At 27.5% G+C, this 22690-nt stretch overlaps 1 protein-coding gene across 1 annotated transcript; it reads right to left on the minus strand.

Annotated features, from left to right (window-relative positions):
- Nucleotides 1–231: 231 nt before the first annotated feature.
- LOC145180527 (uncharacterized) lies at nucleotides 232–18755 on the minus strand. The gene is made up of 36 exons (XM_090079835.1): nucleotides 18563–18755; nucleotides 18142–18246; nucleotides 17958–18000; nucleotides 16431–16506; nucleotides 16302–16346; nucleotides 13210–13262; nucleotides 12963–13036; nucleotides 12613–12659; nucleotides 12417–12504; nucleotides 12242–12327; nucleotides 12093–12150; nucleotides 9567–9754; nucleotides 8934–9073; nucleotides 8710–8798; nucleotides 8233–8436; nucleotides 7825–8025; nucleotides 7302–7520; nucleotides 7035–7217; nucleotides 6472–6645; nucleotides 6015–6224; nucleotides 5442–5639; nucleotides 5142–5372; nucleotides 4647–4853; nucleotides 4338–4556; nucleotides 3608–3814; nucleotides 3228–3413; nucleotides 2985–3133; nucleotides 2612–2865; nucleotides 2372–2517; nucleotides 2167–2291; nucleotides 1941–2077; nucleotides 1608–1864; nucleotides 1406–1514; nucleotides 929–1158; nucleotides 768–845; nucleotides 232–700 (listed from the first exon to the last, which is right to left on the minus strand). Exons 1-36 carry the CDS (start codon nucleotides 18710–18712, stop codon nucleotides 599–601), a joined length of 5268 nt encoding a protein of 1755 aa, XP_089935961.1. The 5' UTR covers nucleotides 18713–18755; the 3' UTR covers nucleotides 232–598.
- Nucleotides 18756–22690: the final 3935 nt, after the last annotated feature.

The raw sequence follows: 22690 nt of genomic DNA on the forward strand, positions 1-22690 counted from the left end.
CTCGGAGTTGCGCTATCCAGTTATTATAGAGATCAGTGGTTGTAATGCGTTGCGATGTGTTAGTGAACATTGAGAAATTTGATACTGAACGATTTGCGAATGAACAATGCGTATATTATGTTCACAGTCAAAATTTTTTTGCAAGAGCACGACCTGCAGTCGACCCTTACAAGCATTTCAATTCTAAGTCCCGCGGATTTGGGCTTAGGGATTAATAACTGCGTATATTAATGTTGTAAGTATATTAACAAAATTAACAAAAGAATTATATCGAATACGTTACGCATAAAAAAAATTCACAACTAAATTAACTAATGTAATTTTATGTAAATTATGCTAATTAATGTAATTTGAATGTAAATTATACTAATTATACTAAATAAAACTAGCAAATTTTTAAGGTTGACATTTTAAAAATTCTTTTGTATTCATAACAAAGTAAAAAAGAAAACTTAGTAAGATTAAAAAAAAAAAATTAATTTAAAAAAATAAAAACACAAGCGGCAAAATAAGTGCAGTATAAATAGATATTATTATAACATAAAACGAAATAAATATAAGTATTTCGAAACACTATTTACCATTAGTTAGGTGCATTTTATTCACAAATTTCACTGCTGAAACTTTCTTCGGTGACCGTAACACTTACATCGCTATTTTCTACGCAGTTGTTTGCATGGAATAGGGCTGATTGAATTGCCTGAAAAAAAGGTGTAAGTCAGTCGAAATGTTATTTTTCGTTCCAATCGCCTAAGAGATTAACATACCTTTTGAATTTCGTCTTCGGAGACGTTGCCACTCACTGTAATAGTTTGACCAGTGATAATTTTCTTTATGGTTGTAGTCTGAAATAAAAACAGCGATTATTGACATTTAAAACAACCTGCAGAAAACTCAAAAGAGGAAAAATTAGAGAAGAGTCACTAACCACAGTAGCCGAAGTGACTGTTTGTTGATCGCAACCTTCTTGATCAAATAATCTGTCTACTTCCTCTTGTGATAAAGTTGAAGGATCTGTCTCCAAAACAATGGTCTTAGTGATCACTTCTGTAGGCAGTATGTGAGTGATGATTTGATGATTAGATGACGAAGACGATTGAATGTCATTTTCTTGAATCTGTAAAGTTTTTGTTTCCACGAACACATTCTCCAAAGAGCCTTTTATTGAAAACATTTTAGATTCATATATATATATATATATATATAATACACACACACACACACACACACACACACACACACACACACACACACACACACACACACACACACACACACACACACACACACACACGCACGCACACATTTAATTAAAAATTATTCGAAATTAGTTAAATTAAATACTCGTCCGTAACATTTATTGGTAAAAAAAAAAAAAAAAATCAATAAAATCCAAACAGATTACTTTTCTTATCAACATCAGCCGGTTCCATAAAAACCACAGCGTGAGTGTCAACCACTGGAATGCCTGTTGATTCCACAAAATCATTCTCTGAACACAATTCTTCAGAAATCTAAAAGCATATTGTGCTTGATAAATTTAATGTCTTAAATCTTTCAGTCAAAAAAATATAAAAACCGACCAAAGTAGAATTTTTTTAACTCACTTTTTTCTCGGAGAAAGAAATTTCTTCTTCAGGAAGTTCTGAAGAAGCTGGGCGAATGATAGTTGGTTTAACAGACACAGAAGGAGGAGTATATGTAACAATGACATCATCTGTATTTTCCTTAAAACTTGTAGTTCTTGTTGGTACATGACCCTTTGGTAAGTCGCTTTGGCCTGCCTGGTTTTTAACTAAATTTTTTCCGTTGATTGAGGAGCGATGAGCGTTTTTGTCTGTAGAGGCTATACCTTCATGTTTTTCTAGAAAATTTATTCTATAATTAATAGCAGAGGTTCTTAAAATTGATTTTAATAAACTTTCTTTTAAACATCCTACCTCTAACTGCTTTCACAAAGCCACCTTCACCTTGCTCAACTTTCGAAACATCGGTTACTGTATAAATAACTTCTTTATGTGGACCACTTTCTAGAGGTTGACGATAATCTAACTGATCTTGTCCGGTTGAACTGTGCCTAAAATTTATTAATTAAAATCTATTACAACACATGATGCAAAAAAAGTATATTTACATTTATGATTTAAACACGAATATATTTGCAACCTTGTTTCAGGCTCAACTGACGAGATGCTATCCTCATTTGCGTTCGAATTTAAAATGGTAGAACTTGGTGAGGTATTAGTCAACTGCACATTGTGTTTTCTATCTAACGAAAAACTGTCCGAACTCTAAGTTAAAAAAAAACCATGTTAAGAAAAAGATTTACAAATTCGGAAAAAATTGAAATAAAGAAAAAATTCTCACTAACATAGGAATTTCTCTTTGTTGCAACAGGAGGTGGCTTTTTTTTCTCCATTTTATTTGTACTTATAGAAACATAAACTTTTTGGTTATTTGAAATGCTTAAATCAAGTTTTGGAAAATCATCGGTACCATCATTTTCATTAAAACTACCTAACACAATACAATAAATATATTAACATCTAGAGCAATATAAGCAACATCTCATTTGACAGCACTGTAATCAAATCGAAAAAAAAATTAATACCACTTTTATAAGGACTGTTTAACATTTCCTCATCCATTTCTGGAAGGTCAAATATAGAAGAAAGAGTTGCTTTGTTTGCTTCACGTAGTTCCTCTTCTTTGGCTAAGAAAGCTTGTTGATCTTCTTTCCAAATATTTTCTTTGTCAATTTTTTGTTTCTCTTCTGCATCATTATGTTTAGGAGGTTCATTTATATTTGCTTTTATGTTAATAGAAGAGTTCAAGTCCTCCTCTGCAAGACTTTTGGATAGATCGCTTATAATAAGGATAAATTAAAATAAATTTTTTACAAGACTTTTTAGAGCAAAAGCTTAGAAACTTACAAAGTATCTCTGTATATATATATAATTTTTTAAGAAACCATAAAGGCCTACCTAATTTCACTTAGAATGTCATCCATACTTAAATTTGCATCAGTTTCAGAATCTTCGTTGCTTTTATAACTTGAAATCCTAAATACAGGTCGTTGTCGAACCCGTATATTAACACCACCTGGCTCCAATCGTTGAATAACTTCCCACTCCTGAAATAAGGAACAGAAATTTGAACAACTACAAAAAACATTTAAACATTTAAATTTTTTTGAAGTGAAAAATTTAAGTAATTTAAACAATTACTCTTCCATCTTCAGGAACCCTCTCATCAGCATCCTCTTTCCAGGTATCTGGCTGTGAACAGAGTACAGTACTAACAACCTCTTGGCATTTTACTTCACTTATTACTTTCTCTGAGGAAATTTTTATCCTGCATTTAAACTTCTTTGTAGATCCATCAGGTTGCAGTCTTTCCTCAATTTTCCATTCCTAAAATGGCAAACAAGTTTGGCATTATTTTTTACATCATGGAGAATAAATAAGACACAGTAATGTCAACACAACTAAGAGATTTTTTAAAAACAACATTACAGTTGCAAAACTATTTAAACTATTTATAAATCATAAACTCCTTTTATGATGGACATATTTAAATGAAGAAGAGAAGTCAAACTCATATCTACCTTAGGATTTAAACTTAATGCTGTAGTATCATTCTCTACAATTTCCTCCCATTCAGTATCTGGCTCATTTAAATCATCACAAACCTCTTCTTTATTACCATCAGGTCGAATCAAGAAAACCTTCTTTCTTGATGATATTGGTAAAATACGCCGTCTAATTTTCTTTAGTGTCCCAGATGATGTCATAACTTCAACAGATTGCCACTCCTAAATGTTATAGTTTACATTTGAATTCATTCAAAGTTTTACTTTAAATATTTATGAGCTATTTCCTGATGAACAGTTGGCCAATGAATATGAAAAAAAAAATTAACTTAAGATTTTCCTTTTGTTTTTTTTTAAGAGAATAATGAGTTTACAAGGATAATAAGTTTAGAAGAATAATGAACCTATAACGATAACTATGAGTTTACAAAAAAAAAAAAAAAAGAAAAAAAAGAAGAATTTAGAGATGAGAGAACACAGGAAAGACAAAATAGGTCCTCAAAATGTGATGTAATTTTTTTAACAGTTCAAACCAAAAAAACCAGTGCTATTCAATAAATATAAAAATTGCATAATATGCCTTCATATAATCGAGGTAATCATTATTGAGATTTTGGAAGAATGAAGGTATTAAATTCATTATTGAGTTTAAAGTTTATAGGAAGATTATAAAAGCGATACCTATATGAAGTATTAAAAATGAAACGATTGTCATATAAAACCGTGAAGACATTGGTTTACTTACATTCTCATCAGAGGAAGAAGACTCTTTTTCATCCACTTCTTCACATTGTACTGGGATCTCTTCTTCAATACAAGGTGCATTTTTAGAAACTTCTTCAATATCACGAGTTCCGTCTGCATGAATAAAAATTCGAACTGCTTTAATTTGTTTAGTAGCAACAAACCGCCTACGAACTTTTATAGAAGTGCCATTAGATGTGGTTTTAACAAAAACTTCTTCCTATTATTTTTAAAATATACCTCAAGTCAGTTATATTTTAGCAATATTTAGACAATTAAAAAAAAAAAGATAAACCTGTATTTCTCTTACATTTGGCTGAAGTGGTGTATACTCATCATGAGGTTTTAAATAAAACAATAAAGGCCCTTCCTCGATAAGATTGTCACTAGAGACTTGTTCTTTAATTCCATTAGGATGGACAAGACACTTGATCTTAGTAAGAGGCTTCACAACTATACGCCGCCTACATCTCTTGATTTGCATATTGGCTTGGGTTTTTTCAACTATCTCCCAATCCTTAAAAAAAAATTATCAATTTATTTATTGATTTACATAATCTCTTTTTATGCAAAAACTACAAACCACCTTTTTGCATAAAACAAAATATTTCCAAAGTTAAAATTATATTTTAATTTTGAAATTAAAATTCAACTTCGAAATAATTTTTAAAATCTATTAAAGATTCAGAAACCTTTTTTTTTTTTTTTGTTGAATTTATTCCTTAATTGAATCCTATATAAAAAAATTACAAGACAAGTTTAACTGTAAAATAAGAAAGCAAAGAAAAAATAACCATAAAAAAACCTTAGGATCAAAAATATCTTTAGAATCTTTTTCTAATGGATATTCTTCATATTCGACTGGGATTTCCTCTACCAGAATAGGAGCACTTAAATCATCTTCCGTTTTCTTTAAATCACCATCTATTGAATTTTGTATAAATCTACTTGTTTTAACTGTTTTTAATGCAATCATTCGTCGATAACATTTTCGAACGACACCTGTTTCACTTGCTTTTTCAACAATTTCCCAATCCTAAACGAAAGTTACAATTTGCAACTTTTTTTTTTTTACCAACAAATTGTACAAATGCAAGACACTTACTAAAGGATCAAGGTCAATGTTACTTTGCTGGTTTTCATCTATCTCAAATTCTTCATATTGTAAAGGTCCTTCTTCTACAAGAATAGGCTCTAAACATTCATCCTCTTCTTCAACTTCGATAACTTTTGGAATAGTAATACGGCAACAAAATTTTTTGCGCAATCCATTTGGCAAAACTTTCTCTATGATTTTCCATTCCTGGAATGTAATTCAGAAGAAAAATGTCAAATAAGAGCTTAAAAATCTTTGACATATTATTTTAGATACTGTTTTTTGTAGGTGGTTGGAACAAAAATACTTCATATATTTATAGTAATAAATGTGCATTTTCTTTATGTTTATTACATTTACCTTGGTTTTGTGTGAAGGTAAAACTTACAGTAAAGATTAAAATTTTTGAAGCTTATTTGAAATCAACTTCTACTTTTTTTCCAATAAATAATCTAATAAATAATCTAATAAACATTCTAATAGTTGCCAAAACAAAGCAAAACCTAACAGCATATCAAATGAGTGAAAATCTGTTTTTGAGTTCCAAAATTTCAGAACATTTTAACAAATTGAATTATTTACCTTATCATCATAGTTTTTATTTTCATCAAACTCTTCATACATGTTTTTATCCTCTACAATTTCTTCAACTATTGGTTTCTCTTGTTTTGGTTCATTTTTCTTGATTTCTTTTCCAAAGATGTTGACAGTTTGCTTCTTTACAATAACAATACGTCTTCGAACTTTTTTTATTTTTCCATCAGGCATTTTCCTTTCTATCACCTCCCAGACCTTTAAAGCAGAAAACATGTTTTTTGGTAGTTGTTCAAAAAACATGGAGCATAAGTTGTAAACAACTTAAAAAATTATTGAGATAAATAAAGCAATGAATAAAGAAAACTTCATTAGCATGTATCACTTTGAGAGTATTTTGAAATGCCATTTAATAAAAATTACTTTTCATCAATTTGAAGATAGATTTCATTTTTTTTTTTTGGTAGAATGATTGTATTGAAATAATACATAAATGTTATCCTACCGTTACATCGAATGCTAGAGATTCAGGATTATTTGGATCAATATCAACTTCCTCATACTCAACAGGATCATCTTCATAAAGACATTCTTCTTTAATAAATGGTTGAAAAAGATACGGCTTTGTAGAGACAACAAGACTTCTTGGTGCATCTTTTTTATCAACCGAAAGTTCATTCTTAATAAAAGATCAGAAAAACATTATAAAGGTCTTAAAACATAATAATGCTGTCAGACAGAATTGAACTGTATGCCATACTTTTTTTAATACCACTGTTCTCTAAATAACTTATCTCTAAATTTTTATTTACACAAATATTTTATTTACTTTTATGTAGTTCATCATTTTGATGATTTTTGTGGTTTTTATCAAATTTGTGGTTTAAAACATTTTTTGTTTTTTTGTAGTAATAATATATTACTTTTGAGAATGATTTTTAAATGTAAAACTTTTATAATATATAATATATGTTTCATAATATGTTTCTTAAATTTCAACATGTTAAACTGTAAACATTATGTATATATATATATATACACACCACATTTTAAAAAAAAAAAAAATACTTTTTTCTTATCCTCCATTTTTGGAGAGATTTCTTCTACAAAAATAACTGATGCATCAGCAATTATCTCACTACCATTTTCTTTAATAAGGATTTTACAAGGCTTATGAACTTTTGCATTTTTTAGCCTGCGAACTGTTTTCTTGGAACCATCTGGATAATATTGTTTTACAACTTCCCATTCCTTAAGTAAACAAGAAAATTTCTTGAATAACTTTAACAAAAAGACTAAAAAAATAATAGAATATAATATTTAACTGTGATTTACATTTGTATTGTACTGTAATGATTCTGGAATAGCATCATTTAATTCCACATCACTACACTCTTTTGGAGACTCTTGCTTAACAATTGGAATGTGATTAAATACTTTATCTTTTCTCCCATCTTTTTGAGTAACAAATCTTTCAGGAGTGACTGAAAGAGCCCTCCGTCGAACTAACTTTGTTGTTCCATCTGAGAAGGGTTTTTCAATAATCTCCCACTCCTTTTAATGAAAGTAAATAACAATAAAATAAAAATAAAACAAAAAAGCTCTTTATTCTTCTTTCAGTTCTTTCTTTTACCAAACCAAAAAAAAAAAAATCCATTTGAGGCCACTTTACAGCAACATTTAACTTAAAATCAAAAAAATTTTTATCAAGTTATTTGATTTTCTTTTACGAATGCATGGAAAATTGAGACTTTATTTTCTATATTTCTTTGAGGATTGTTATTAAAAAATGAATTAGATTTAATAAAATAAGTTTAAAGCTGTAGTTTTTAACATTTTATAGGAAGAAAAAACAGACCTTTGTGTCAAAAGTGTCTTGATCATTAAACTGGACTTCTTCATAGTTTACCATTTCTTCTTCATATAATGGTAACTCTTCAAAAACCTCTCGTTTTTGATTGCCTTCAATAATAAACTTTTTGGCTTTAACAACAAAATATTTCCGACGGAAACACTTCACCTCTCCATCAGGATATGTCTTTTCCACTTCTTGCCACTCCTTCAAATAGAAATTTTAATGTTTACATAGTTACAAAAAAAATAAAGTAAAAAAATTAGCAACAGTGTGGTTTAAATGTAAAAAATTCTAATCATAAAATTTTTAATATTTAGAAACTAACTACAAATTCATTTTTACTGAAATCAGCTTGTCTGAATAGCATCCAAGACAAATTTAGTAAATTAGAACAAATTTTGCAAATTATACCGAGGAATCATAATTGTCATTTTCCAGAATTCGTTTATCCAACTCAATCTCTTCATATTGCAACGGTATATATTCAATAGCTACGCTTTCATTTTTTTCTTGGACCAAATCAGTCAATGCTTGACCACTCTTCAAAGGTATCTTCCTCCTACGAACCTTTTTCAGAACACCATTTGGATGAACTTTTTCAACTATTTCCCACTCCTAAGAAAATGATAACCTTTTTTAATTGTTGCAAAACTTTGTAATATCTGCAAAAGTTAAAATAGATTTTTCTCATAGAATTTAATGGTTTTATTTTTTCTTTTATATATTAGTAAGTGGAAACTTTTAAAAAATAATTTCTCATAATAAAAGATTTATGTAAAAAAAAAAATATATATTTTTAATGCAACCAATTGACACTTTTTTTCAATAATGATGATGCAATGTTAGCATGTTTTTAACTTACTTTTTATATGCAAATGTTAATAATACCTTAGGATCAAAATCATTATCATTGTAATTATCACTATCAACATCAACTTCTTCATATTGCACCTGAAGATTTATTATGCTAGGAACATCTAACAAAGAAATAAGAAAATATATTTTCATCAAACTAAATTATTAACTTTCAAGGTAATTTTTCTCCCTATTTAAAGGTATATTTAAGTGAAATACGTAAAACAATTCAGTAAAATTTAACATAAGAACTTTGCCTTCATTTCTTTTCTCTTCTTTTTGTTTAAGAAAATTTTCTTTTGATCTGTCTTTAATACTTGGTGTTCTATCAAAATGACGAGGAGAACCATTCTCATTGTTAGCAGGTCGTTGACGTAGTTGATATAATGTACGATCACTAAATTAACAGGAGTTTAAAAAATTTTTTAATAACTTTTTTTAATGAGAAAAACTTAGGTAACCTCAATCAAAATGATAAAAACCATTAAATTATTATTTTTAAAACACCTCAAAGATATTGCAATATTGGAATACTTTTTCAAAGAAAATACAATAAACATAATAAAGAAAATATAAATGTAATGATATAGAATTGTAATGTAAAATCAAATTTAAAAAAATCAGTGATGATATATTTATCTCTACTAAAATCAAACTAGATTAACCTAACTTTAAAAAAAAAATTACATAAAAAAACGCAGGAGTTCTTTTGTTAATTTTCAGAGACAAATGTTTTAAATAAAAAACTTCAAAAATATAATTTAAACTCACTTCAAAAAAGATTTTTAAACATAAATCTTTCAATACTTGCATTCGTATTGGTCAGAGTTCAAATAAATAATTTTAGAATTGCTTATTTGAACCCTGAGCACAACAATTTAATAAATTACCTGTATCTGAAACTAGATCCAGGCTTTAACTTATCAGTTTTCTTACGAGGAGAATCTGGTTGCGTTAATCTGAAAAAAGTGTGGTACTCAACACAAGACTTATAGCATTGCTTACATTCTTTTGCAGAATCAAATAAGAGACTGTATAATAATTTTGGCTTTTTCTTTTCTTCATCCTCTTCCAGACCCTAAAAAGAAGTAGATAAAACTAAAATAAATAATTTTTCTAAAATTTCTATATTAGCAATTTACAAAAGAAATAAAGGTCAGAGAATTTTTAAATTATGTGTTTAGAATAGCTTTTACAAGCAAATTCAAAAAACTTTAACATTAAAAATATTTCTTCAGATGTTGTAACTTTGTAGACTGAAAAGACAATATCTGTGTCGTGTAAAATACCTACTTTGTGATAACATATTTTTTTTAACAAATAATTTTTTTAATCAGAGTCTTTTATTTGACTTTTATACTCTATTTCTTCATAGAAAAACAGACAGTCCTTTCAATTAAAGTGCTACAGCTAATTCTTTGTAAACTTTTCTACTCTATATTTGATAAGCGAAAAATGAAAATTTTATCTGAGCTTCATATTTTTTTGTAAATTCTGAAATAATTTTGATGTTTTGATGTAAACAACTGTTATGCAATGAAATTATTGGAAATGATGGAATGAATATCCAGAACTTTAAAATATTACTGGGTGCAAGGAGCTTTGCTTAGTGATTTTGATCTGATCAACAAATAGTTTCTGGAGTCAAGAAATAATGTTAACCAAATAATATGTAACCAAATCTATTTTAAAATGATTTCGGTTTTTTAACTCCTCCTGAGGAGCCTGTTGTAAAAATTTAATTTTCATCAGTTGTTTCCTTTTTCATATACATATAATAAATAATAATATAATTTATTATAAATATAGTTAATAAATGCAAAATCAACTTGAATTCCACCATTGATCTAGATGAAGGAGGAAGAGTTTGTAATTGTACAATTGTTTGTAGATCTCATCCTTAGATCATTTCTTTATAAGATCATTAAAAAGATTAGCTCTTTAACACATTAATTGTGATAGTTGGTCTAATCTTTAACTTTTATAGTTATCTTTTCATTTTTTATCAAGTCCAGTAACATTGCTTTTACCTAATATATTTTCTTAATCAGTCTGGCTTTTTTTTTACTTGAAATTAAATGAAAAATTTTCTTGAATAATCTAATTTATTTTATTAGAGGTTAAATGAAGGTTTAATTTCCTTGAATAGCCTGATTTTTTTTATTGAAAATATTTTAAAGGAAAACATGACTGAACTGAAACATAAAAGTTTATATTAGAAGCCTAAATCAACTCTAAAGGAGGAGTGTTTTATATCAAATCCTGTGGCTGATAAACTAAATTATTCAGAGTTATAAAATAAAGCTAACAATATTACATACATAAACTTGTTTAATCATTTATCAAAATAAGTCATAAACATAAGTATATCCTTCTGTTCAGATTGTAAACATAAGTATATCCTCCTGTCTACGTTATAAATTAAAATTGACAACTAATTGTGTACCACAACCTTAAAATATTAAAATAGGTTGTTTTCAAAAAAGCTATTTTATTATATTTTAATCAATTATTTACTATATTAACTTTACAATGTATATATTAGAACTTTTAATATATGCAACTTAACATATATAGATTTTAGTATATAACTATATACTTTATATTTACTAAGATGAAGTCAACATCCTACTGCTGTTGGAAACAATTTGAAAGTAGGTCACAGTCCTTACACAGTATGAATAGGTTTCTGGAAGAACAAATTTAAATGTTAAATTTCCTGGATTTATTTGTATGAATTGTGAAAAAAACAAGCTTTCGTGAGAGATTTGTGAGAAAAACAAGCTTTTGTGAGAGAATTGTAAGAAAAACTTTTTCACAATGTAAACTAATATGCTAGAAACTTGCTGAACTTTCAAACTCACAGCTTTAAGGGCTTAAAAACCAGACCCTCTACTTATACTTAAACCAACTATCACCTGGTTTTCACTCATTACTTCTACCTGGACCAACTATCATCTGGCTACTCACTCAGGTAATTTCTTTTCAAATATGCAAACCGGTTAACAAGTAGAGTATTGAAACTTTTTAAGAAATACGCCAGAAAGTCTTTATACTTTTAGTTTAGAAATAATGAGAGAAACAGTCAGAGAAGCTAATTTCGTTTTTTTTTTGAACAACAAAGTTATACCATCTGAAGAAATGTCTTCTATTTTTTTCATTTTACATTTATAAAGCTTTAAAAAAGATTTTTAGAATCTGCTTGTAAAAATCATCCAAAGTGCAGTTTCATAATTACATGATTTTTATCATAAAATTAACAATTGAAAAGTTTAAAATGATATAAAAACTGGGTCAATTATTCATTAGCTGTCAGACATCTTGACCTTTTTAAATATTGCATTTTTATGGTTTAATAAGAACACATCAAGTATTTGAAAATTATTTTAAAAATTCAAAAACTTTCTAAGTATTACCTGCTTTAGTTTAACACTCAACTTGCGTTTTTTGTAAGAAATTACATCAATACTTTGCCTAAAAAAATGATTTTAAATGCATTAAAAAAAAAAAAAAAAACATTTATTTAAAACTAAATTAACTAAACAAAAATTGCTATGTTTTTTACCATCGCAAAAGTTTCTCTCGATTTTCATCTTTATATATGTTAATTCCTAATGCTGCAACTCCAACTTCCACAGGATTCAAATCAATCTAAAAGATTGCATTAGTGGAATTAATCTTTCTTTGCTTTAAGATCATAATGTATTTTTAAGAAACTCTTTGTTAAGCATGAAACTTACACGTGCAGAATGTATATCAACACCATATTTTGGAACTTTTTTGGCAACCTCCAAGAAGTTTAATTCAGCTTGAGCTGGAGACTGACCACTTTAAAAGTAAAATTTCAATAATAATAAAAAAAAATTTCAAAGAAAAAATAATTAACACTAAAAATAAATCTCTCAAAAAAATTTCAAAGAAAAAAAGCATACATACCAATGATCTCTATGTAGATTATAGACTTTATCTAAAATCCAATCATCCTATTTATAAAGAACAGATTAAATTTATTGACTTTTGCTTTATAAAAACAAAGAAACATATTAGTTCCATGTTTAATTTAAATATTTTTTTAACATATTTAATTTGATATTTATTTCCATTTAAATATTTCAAATAAATTTCAACAACAGTAATAAATTTTGAATTTTAAAGGTTACAAGAATAATCATTGAAAAAAAATTTTAGAAAAGATAACTGAAAATAAAATTTTAATTTTGTTCTATAAACATTTATTATAACAAAATGGAAATCTTGAAGGTATATTCCTTAAAACAAATCCTTACATTATTTGGTGAAAATTGATACTTCCCTAAGTAGTCTCTACCAGAGTCTGATAAGTTGAAATCTCCTAGCTCAGCTAAAAAAAAAAAAAAAAAAATAAATCCAAAAAAATGTCTTGAACTTAGAAAGTTTTTTCTTAAATAACATTAATTTGAACTTAATTCTTTGCTCATCCTTTCTTAAAAAAAAAAAACAAAACAAAACAAACTAATACTCTAATAAAAGAATAAAAACCAAATAAAAAAATACCTTGAAGTGTAAAAGAACCAAGAATTGCATATGTACTTGGATTAACAAGTAGTCTATTGAAAAACGAATAAAAGAAATGAATAAGCTATTATTATTATTATTATTATTATTATTATTATTATTATTTTTATTATTATTATTATTATTATTATTTTACAAACTCAAAAAATTAAATCATTAAAGACCAAAACATAGATTACAATCTGAATTGCTTGTTATTTAATGCAATAAGTTTATTGTTATTAGCAGTGCAAAAGTGTTTTATGCTATAGACTGACAAAGATACTGCAACTTAATTTCCAGGCTGCATAGCAATCTCTTTAGAACAGTTGTAATTTTTTTAATATTGGTGTTAAATTTAAGCATGTGTATCTCCTTTTGCAAATCTGTTAAGTTTTTGAAATTTAATACGAGCAAATATTTGCAAATTTGTTTCATTGAATAAACTTTATTACTAGTCTGTTATGGTTTAATGATTAATTGGTTCATTAAGTATAAATTATACTCATAAAGAGGAAAGCTTATTTAAAAGGCAAGTGTACATAAAAAGGTTAGATGATTTTATGAGGATATGTGAATAGTAAAGTCTTTGGTAAAATAAAATTTATTAAAAAAAAAAAAAAACCTTTACAGCATATCAATAATTGTTCTCCATTTTTCCTGGTAACTTTGGTAATTATTTGAATGTTTAACAATGTAAGTAAACAACTGTAAATGTTATACAAATTTTTAAAAATAATGGCATACTTAAACTTTTACTTATTTTTTAGTCAGGAACCGATAAACTTTGCTTGAATTTTTTATCAGTAATAGATGTAGAGGAAAGGAAACATTTTTAGAGCACTACATCATACAAAAGGATGATGAAAACACAGCAAAAGACCAAAACTTGGAGCACTTCGTCATACAAAAGGATGATGAAGCACAGCAAAAGACCAAAACTTAAACAGTCTTGCACCACTTCTTTATAGACAATGCATTTCATGTGTAACAAGAAAATATCATTGAAGTCCTAGGACTCACAAGCAAGTGATCTTTTCTCTGGTTAGACAGTAGAAAATCAGCATTAGGGTGTGACCCGCACTTCCCATTTAATTACTAAACTGAACATGGGGAAACACAAAAAGAAAATCACTCACTCAAATCTCTAAAATTCGAAATAATTTTGGTTGCTGAGCTAAGTTTGCAAAATAAACTACAACTGACAAAGCTACTTTTGCTATTTCACATCTCTTTCATCCTTTTTTTTATGAGGAATTAGTTGTGAAAGATAGAGAACTTTAAATTCTATTATGAAAGAGTGATAGACTAACATCAAACTTCTGATAGGCAATTCATTTATTGGAGAAACTTCTAGACAATCCAATCTAGTTTTTGATAAAATAATTCTAAACCTTAAAACGTCTTTAGAACACATAAGATGCTAAACAAGAGAGAATACTTCATGGCTGCACCACTGGAGTAAATTAAAATTCTTTAAAGAATTTAAAAAAACAAAAACACAATTAACAAAGTAGGATGAACCTATTCTTAAGTTGGTTTTCAGGTCAATCTTTTGAATTTTTGAAAACTTCTAACTCTACTGGGTACTTTTGTCAAGCAATGGCTTAGAAAAAGTTTTTAGTAAGAAGGAGAAAATGATCAAAGACACAACTTGTTTCCTAAAATTGTTGAACAGCTGCTGTTTATTCAAAAAAGCTTTAATAAGATCAAAGAGATGATTTTGATGACACAGCTAACTGCCAGTAACTATTTTGACTGAAACTAGTGTGTGTACAATAGTGTGATTAAATAAAGAAAATTAAAACTCCAGTAAATGATAAAAATGTCAATAAATTTAAGAAGATTAAGTCATGATGTTAGCTTAAGTCAAAAGATTTTCAGCAGCTGTATAATTTTATTTGTATTTCAAAACACATTGTTGGGGTAACACTTTTTAACAGTACTTTTTTTTGTTCTATGATTTTAGGTTATTTTTTTATCCTGATTCCATCTGATGAAAAATTGAGTTCTAAGATATACTGATACTAAATTTCTTCAAACTTTCATATTACTATAGACAGAAGTATTTGACAATTCAGGACATATCTATATATTAACTTTAAGTAAATAGTGAAATGTATTTTACCCTACATTTTGATTGAGTATGTGAATAAGGTGCTTTTGTATTTTTCAAATTTTATGATTTTAATCAAAATTATCATAAATTCTCTAGAAAAGAGCTGTACTATGTTGATAATTTCTGTTATATATGTGTCAATTTATTTGTTAATCAGAAAAGGAAATTTACACCACTGATAGAGAAAGCATATGAACTTTATTTTAAGTGCAAAGTTGGTGATCAAGGTTAAAATTGAGGGCGCTTTGTATATACTACATTTCCTATTCCATCAATTTCAGAAAATAGCTGTATAGTATTCAATCTTCATTACTTTTTGGTATGATTTGGAATGATTCAGCATGAATAATTAATATCCCAAATAGAATTTCAGGTCTTTATAGCATTCAAAGATGTCATGCAATGAAAGACATTATAGAGGGAAATGGAATACCGTAATGTTGGTTCATTACTGTTGGACACTAAATGGAGACAATCTTGAAGCAGTTTGCACATGGCTAAGAAATTTTACAAATAATTTCATCATAGATAAGATTTAGTGTAACAAAGAAATTTTTATACAAAAGCACAAAAAAAGAACCATTTTTTTGAAATAACCTGACATGATAACAAAGTTATATTGACAAAAAAGTGAAAAAGAATAAAATCAAAGGGATAAAAAATGCCAACATTTTGGTTGATCAGTGATCAGAACACAAATTTTATTCACTTTGTTCCTCCATTTCTATTAAAATGAATGCATTACTTGATTCATATTTTAAACAGAAATTTACATGTATTATTTGATTTGTCTTGCTTCATACAAAATTGAAGGCCACATGATGGTGCTTAGTTATATCAAGTGTATACTTTGAAGTCTATGTCATTTTTAAAATTATCTTTTTCTAGACAAATTTTACTAAACTGCTTCAAACAATTTTTCTATACCAAAAAAAAACTGTATTGTTAATCTTTTCCAAATTCAAATTAGTACCTTCCATTTACCAAGTCATCACGAAGTTGCAGATACAGCAAGTAACTGAAATAATTTTAGAAAAAGAAATAAATTTAAGATAATGAAGAAGTAAAAGAAAAAAGAAAACAATTTCTTCATTTAAAATACCGTGTAAACTCATCATGAATTCTTGTAGGTTCAGGCTCATAAAACTTTATTCGAAAATTAAATCGACAGGGAGCATCTAAAAGAAAGCAAACTTTGCATTTATGGATGACAGTCAAGAAGAATAAAAATCCTGTGATCTTTAATAAATCTATAAGTGATTTCAGATGGTTTAAAGATCACAATTAGAAAAATGCAATTGTGCCCTCTTTTAATGTCAGTTACACTAAAAAACCTTTTGAACAACTTGATTATTTACATGAACTGATAACTACACTATAATATAGTCATCATAAATTAAAACTTAACTTTATGATTATATTTTCAAATAAATTGAAATTATATCTGGCAAAAGTCATTTAGCGCTTAGAAAGTAATGCAGTGCCAAAACAGGGGTATTAACGCATATATTAAACTTAAGGACTTCCATTTTATTGCTGTAAATGCTACAAAACATTGTTATTAAGTTTTTTAAATTTTCCTGTAGTCAAAAGAATTCCTAAAAATAAAAAGGACTAAATTAAGAACCATTTAATTTAGAGGTAGGGGAAAGACATGTACACTAAACTTTTAACTTGGTCAGTTAGGTTTAAAATAACATCTGTTTACAATTATTCTACTATTTTAAGATTTTTTTTTTTTATGAGTCATTTTATATGCATTATTTTATATGCATATATCAAGTATTATCTTATGTATTACTATGCATGGATAATAAAATTTTTAAAAAATTTTCTTTTATTTGACATTCTAATGTCTTTGCCTTAAAGCATTACACAATACTGAACTATAGATCATACCTAAGTTGCATTTTATATAAGACATGTCCCAAAAACATTTTAAAATTTTTAACACTTGACTCAGAACAGACTTTCATGAAAATACTTTTATTTTACAAAATTATAAATCAAAATTGCTGTAAAACCTAAGAAACCATATCTTTATGTTCTTCACTCACAAGGGGAGGTTAAAAAATTCATCTTAACTTGCAGACCTTTGCAGATGCTCAAAGGAGGAGAGTAATCTGATACAAAAACACGGACAACCACAGAAAAATAAAACATGTAATCTAAATTCTGATTACTGCTAAATAAGTTATACACTCAGTTAAATGCAAGGGAAGTGTATAATCCTAAGTGTGTGCTCTAGGTAATGCTTAATTAGTAACTTTAACTGTACTAAGATAATAATTATATGCAATATAATTAAGATGAAAAGACAATAAAAAACTCACTTGATGTTTTTAAATTGAATTGCATATTTATTTAATTTTTTTTTTATCAATAAACAAGAATATTATAACATATTGCTTTTTTTAACAATAAAAGATTGAATTATTAGATTGTCTGTTTAAAACAAAAAATGTTTATAACAAAAAATTAATAAAAAACTTGAAAACATTAATGCACATTTTTTTTTGGACTAATGTTTAGGAAAAGATCCATTTTATGGGTAATTGTTTGTAGACATCATCTACATGTTTTACATCTTGTTTATTTTATAAAACTAAACAAACATGGCATATATTACCTCCTATCTGATGCTTCATGTCTTTATGGATATCCAACCAACACTATAAGCAAAATCTTGTTGAATAAATTAAAGTGACAATAAGTTAAAAATTAACTTGCTGAATGTAAATACTATGAAATACTTGAGGTTATAGCATCAGTTTCTTACTTTGTTGCTAATTCAAATAAAGATTTATGCAAACCTTCACTCCAGTTTCATTCAAAAACATTAAACCCATATACTCTTTTTGAGTTACAGATAGAGCCTCAACAACTGTATTAAAAAGAACTTCTCCCTTGCTTGATTTCTAAAAAGAAATTCTGTGATTAAACAAAATGATCATTAAAGTAAAGACAAATGCAGTTACTGCGTTAACAAAAGTTTACAAGAGTTTTTTTTACCAGAAGAATTTATTTATATAGGCAAAAAGAAAAAGAACCTTGGTTTTGAGACAAATATTCAAATTTTGATAAAACAAAGACCATCAAAGCTAGGAGTGGCATACAAAAATTTAATTTGGTGAGGGGCAGAAAAGTCAATAATAGTAATATAACTACAACAAAAAGGTTTTTCATATATCTGTCTAATTTTTAATATAAATTAGTTAATACAAAAAAATATACATCAACATTAGCAGCAATTTCTGAACCATCAAGACAAAAAACAATGCAGTTATATTGAGATGATTTAACTTTCTTTTTCTCTTCATTGTCAACTTTTTTTCTTTTAGACTCTTTTGCTCCATCAATTGCAGAGGATGTACCAACTGCCATCTTTAATCATTAAACTAAGCTGAAACAAAATAGTTATTTAGGGCATATTAAATGCTTTGTACTAAAAAACATTTGCAATTTTACTAAAAAAAACTTATAAGTTAGATTTCAATTCAAATTTGATTAAAATCAAGAATTAGCTAGTTTTAACTACACCATATATAAATATTTGTTAATAAAATTACATGCATATGTATATATAAATATATTTAACCAATTTCACAAACATACACAGGCATACATATACAGATATGTCTATATGTGTGAAATGTATATGTGTATATATATATATATATATATATATATATATATATATATATATATATATATATATATATATATATATATATATATATATATATATATATATATATATATTACTTTCTAACTTTACATCATGAGAATATCACATTACTAGCGTTCAGAAAAATAACTTTTATTTCAAACAGCGTTTCACTTGAATGACCAGAAAAGAAATCACAACAACTAGCTAAAATTCATATACATACGTGATTCTATAAACAGAAGACTTCATAACTAGAAAGTAAACAAAACACAAAATGATAACAAGGCGCGAAAATTCGCCACTCCTCGCTGAATTAAACAGACTTGATCAACAGGGGGTTTGTATAGTTCCAGACTGAGAGATCTTTTGAGAACAGTTCAAACTGTTAGTGCAGTAACTAGAGTTACTTTTAGTTAAAGGAAATTTTAAATCTTGAAAAGTTATTTAGAGTTTACGAAAACTAGCCGTGGAGAAAACTTTTTAATATTATAAATAAATTTTTCCAAATGAAAAATACATAGTTATCAAAAAAAAACAAACAGTTATCTCGTTTTATAATCTTCGATTTTTATACAGTTTCATTACTTCAATAAAGAGCCTCATGAATAATAAAAATTTGAAAAAAGAAAACTAAATAAGATTTTTGTGGCTTCTTATAAAAAATTAACCTTTACTGAGACTTCATAAATTCATTTAGAATGAACTGAACTTAAACATCTGGTGTGTTAACTGATTTTATTTACGTTTAACTGATTTTTCTATTAACATTGACTTTTGTCAATGAATTTTCTTTTCTTTTTTTTTTTTTTTCTTCTTTTTAACAATAAAAAATTTTGATTTTGTTATTTGAAATGCCAATGACAAAAGTGATGCGTGACAACAAATCATGGCCTGATATTTTGACGCCTTTAAAAATAAAATTGCCTCGGATTAATCAATCTTGATAATTTTGAAAATTATCTGATAGTTCTTGATAGCTGGCGTATGTTCTTCTTAAAAATTAAAACATCAATCACGAATCAACAACATCCATGAATAATCTGTTATGATAATTATTTAGATAGGTGTAATCAAGCGCTCAGGCAGGATTTCTGTATAGAAGTACCTTTCAAGTTGTATATCATATATGTATAAAATATATATTTGATTTATAAATTGAGGAACATTACAAAGGAGTTAATTTTAATGGTATTAGTACACAACTTTCAATAGTATAAGAATCGGCTTCTTATACTAATGGCTGTACTTATTTGTAATGAACGTAAATCTCTGAAGAGATGTTAAGCATAGAATCTGTCAAAAGAGACGTCTCAGATTTCTAGAAGACGGATACCAGATACGGAATGATTTTATTGATTTAATGGCTTATGAGATGTTATTTGTACATTTTGATGGTAAAATCATAAAATATATTGAGGACACTTGACAGACAACTACTGTAAACAGATTATTTGGATCTGTACTTAGCCCCAAGTTTAAAACCAGATATAATCTCCTTCTTGGTGTTTTACCAAATGAAAATGGTAAGTGAGGTGGTATGGTATGTATTATGATCCTCCTAGAGTATTTTGAAATTACTGACTGGATATTTTGATATTGTACTGATTCTGTTCTGATACTTTAGTAATTAATACAGGATGGAAACCTGGTATGCAACTATTAACGCAAAAATTCTCGATCAACCAATTTTTTGGTTTCTGTGTAGGCACCATATTGCTAAGATAAATATTACTTGAATATTTAAAGCGATTCGAGGGAAAAGTCTGAAGACCGCGCTAAGATTCCCTGCACGAGACCTTGTAATGGACCGCGCAAACTCTGCAAACTCTATATGAAAGTAAAACAATTTGTTACCTTATACACTGCAGTGTGACATTTTCTCTAAATATGGAGCAATAGTATAAATAGTACTATCTCCGTTCCACAATAGTTGTCACATTTGGATACTTTTGGTCCGAATATTGAAAATGTATGCTATTTGAGTAATTTTTTTTAAAGATATGCTAAATTTGTTCTAATTATTTTCTAAAACCGTTCTAATTATTTGCTAAAACCGTTCTAATTGTTTTCTAAGAGTATAAGTTTAAGAAAAAAAATTAATAGTACTCCCAACACAATGCTTGTAAAATTGCAGTGTGAATCTGCCCGACAATTAATAAAGAACTTATATCTGACTCACAATGTTTTATTCACCTATTGATCACCTATTTTTAAGTGCCCAAGCTTGTTAGAAATCCTTGAGTAACCCTTTTCAACAAGCTATTACTTTTGGAAATCGGTCTAACATAAGCGACCCTATAGCTATAAAAGTTTGATCAAATGAGACAAGAACTATGGAAAAAATTTATGCAAAAATTTGACAACTGTTGTGGAAAAAAAGTATTTGTTTTTCTATAAATAAGTTCTTTTTTTTTTTTAAAAAAAAAAACTAATTTATAATAAAATATTTTGCAGAATATCTAGCGTTATACATTAACGATAATTCTAATAAATTAATAAGTTTTCAAATCTATCAGTCAACCGCTTGTCAAAGTCCAAGGTTTATAGCCTTTGCTATATACTTCCTAATGCTCGATATGGTATCTACAGTTATTGAATACGTGATTCCTCAAAAGAAATATATGGTCTCAAGGGTTGCATTCGTTGTTGCTATTTACTATGCACTTATCTTCTTCAAATCTTGGAAAGCAGAAAATGCTTCTCAAAGATTTAGATACGTTTAAAATTGCTGAAAGAAATCAGTAATAATAGGATTATGGAGATGGGTTCTTACTTTTAAAAAAATGCATAAGTAAACACACATGTTATTGCCCCCTAAACTTGTGGTAGTTTCACGAGCAGTCCTCATCTAAAAACAATGGCTAGGTTTTTATTCATCAAGAAAATATGAACATAACTGATTCTTGAATTATTAGAGGTTTCTGTAGAAGCTTCTTCTGCTGTTATTATCTCCAGGATAGTGGATTAGAAGACTGAATTACCAAGGAGAATTTACCATTATCTATGCTTACAGAACACATAGAATCTGTTCGAGAGCGGTATTTCTTAGGTCAAGATTAAAACAAGCATTTTCATTGAGCTGATTAGTAAATTTATCAATGACTGTACGGAAGAAAAACTTTAGTTTGTTTGAAAACCTTATACAGTCCTTACAATAAGAATTTAAGACAAAACATTCTTTTGGTAATGAGGCAACATAGAAGTCATTTTTACTAATCAGTGTTTTAAATGATTGAATAAAGTATGATAGACATGTGATAAAACTCTCTTTGTAATATGCAACTAAAGGCTGTAAAACGCATTGTTGCGTATTTAAATCAATTCCAATCTTGTTTTAATTGGTTTGAGAATTGTAATTGAGCAAAGAATGGCTCTAAGAAATTCTTGGAAATGAAACAAAAATAATAAACGCAACTCTTTTTATCTCCAAATTCTGTAAATAAGTAATTGTCTTGGTGAGCTTAACCTTCAACTTGAGCAAAATACGTTTTCCCCTCTTTTTAAACTTTATAAAACTGCCAAATTATCGGTTGGTTTTTTCTAAAACCAAACATCTGCTACCTTTTCTTACGCTTTTTGAAACCTTATAGAGTTTTTTAAATTTTGTTAATGATTGTTTGTTCTACATCGACTTATCTTTTATTTACATGCCAGATATGAATATGCCTTTTTGTATCGACGCCAGTGTGTGA

The sequence above is a fragment of the Hydra viridissima genome, unplaced genomic scaffold (genome assembly GCF_058129835.1).
Source record: "Hydra viridissima isolate aposymbiotic clone 2 unplaced genomic scaffold, HvirCarnegie_v1 scaffold_2, whole genome shotgun sequence".
Classification (NCBI taxonomy): Eukaryota; Metazoa; Cnidaria; class Hydrozoa; order Anthoathecata; family Hydridae; genus Hydra; species Hydra viridissima.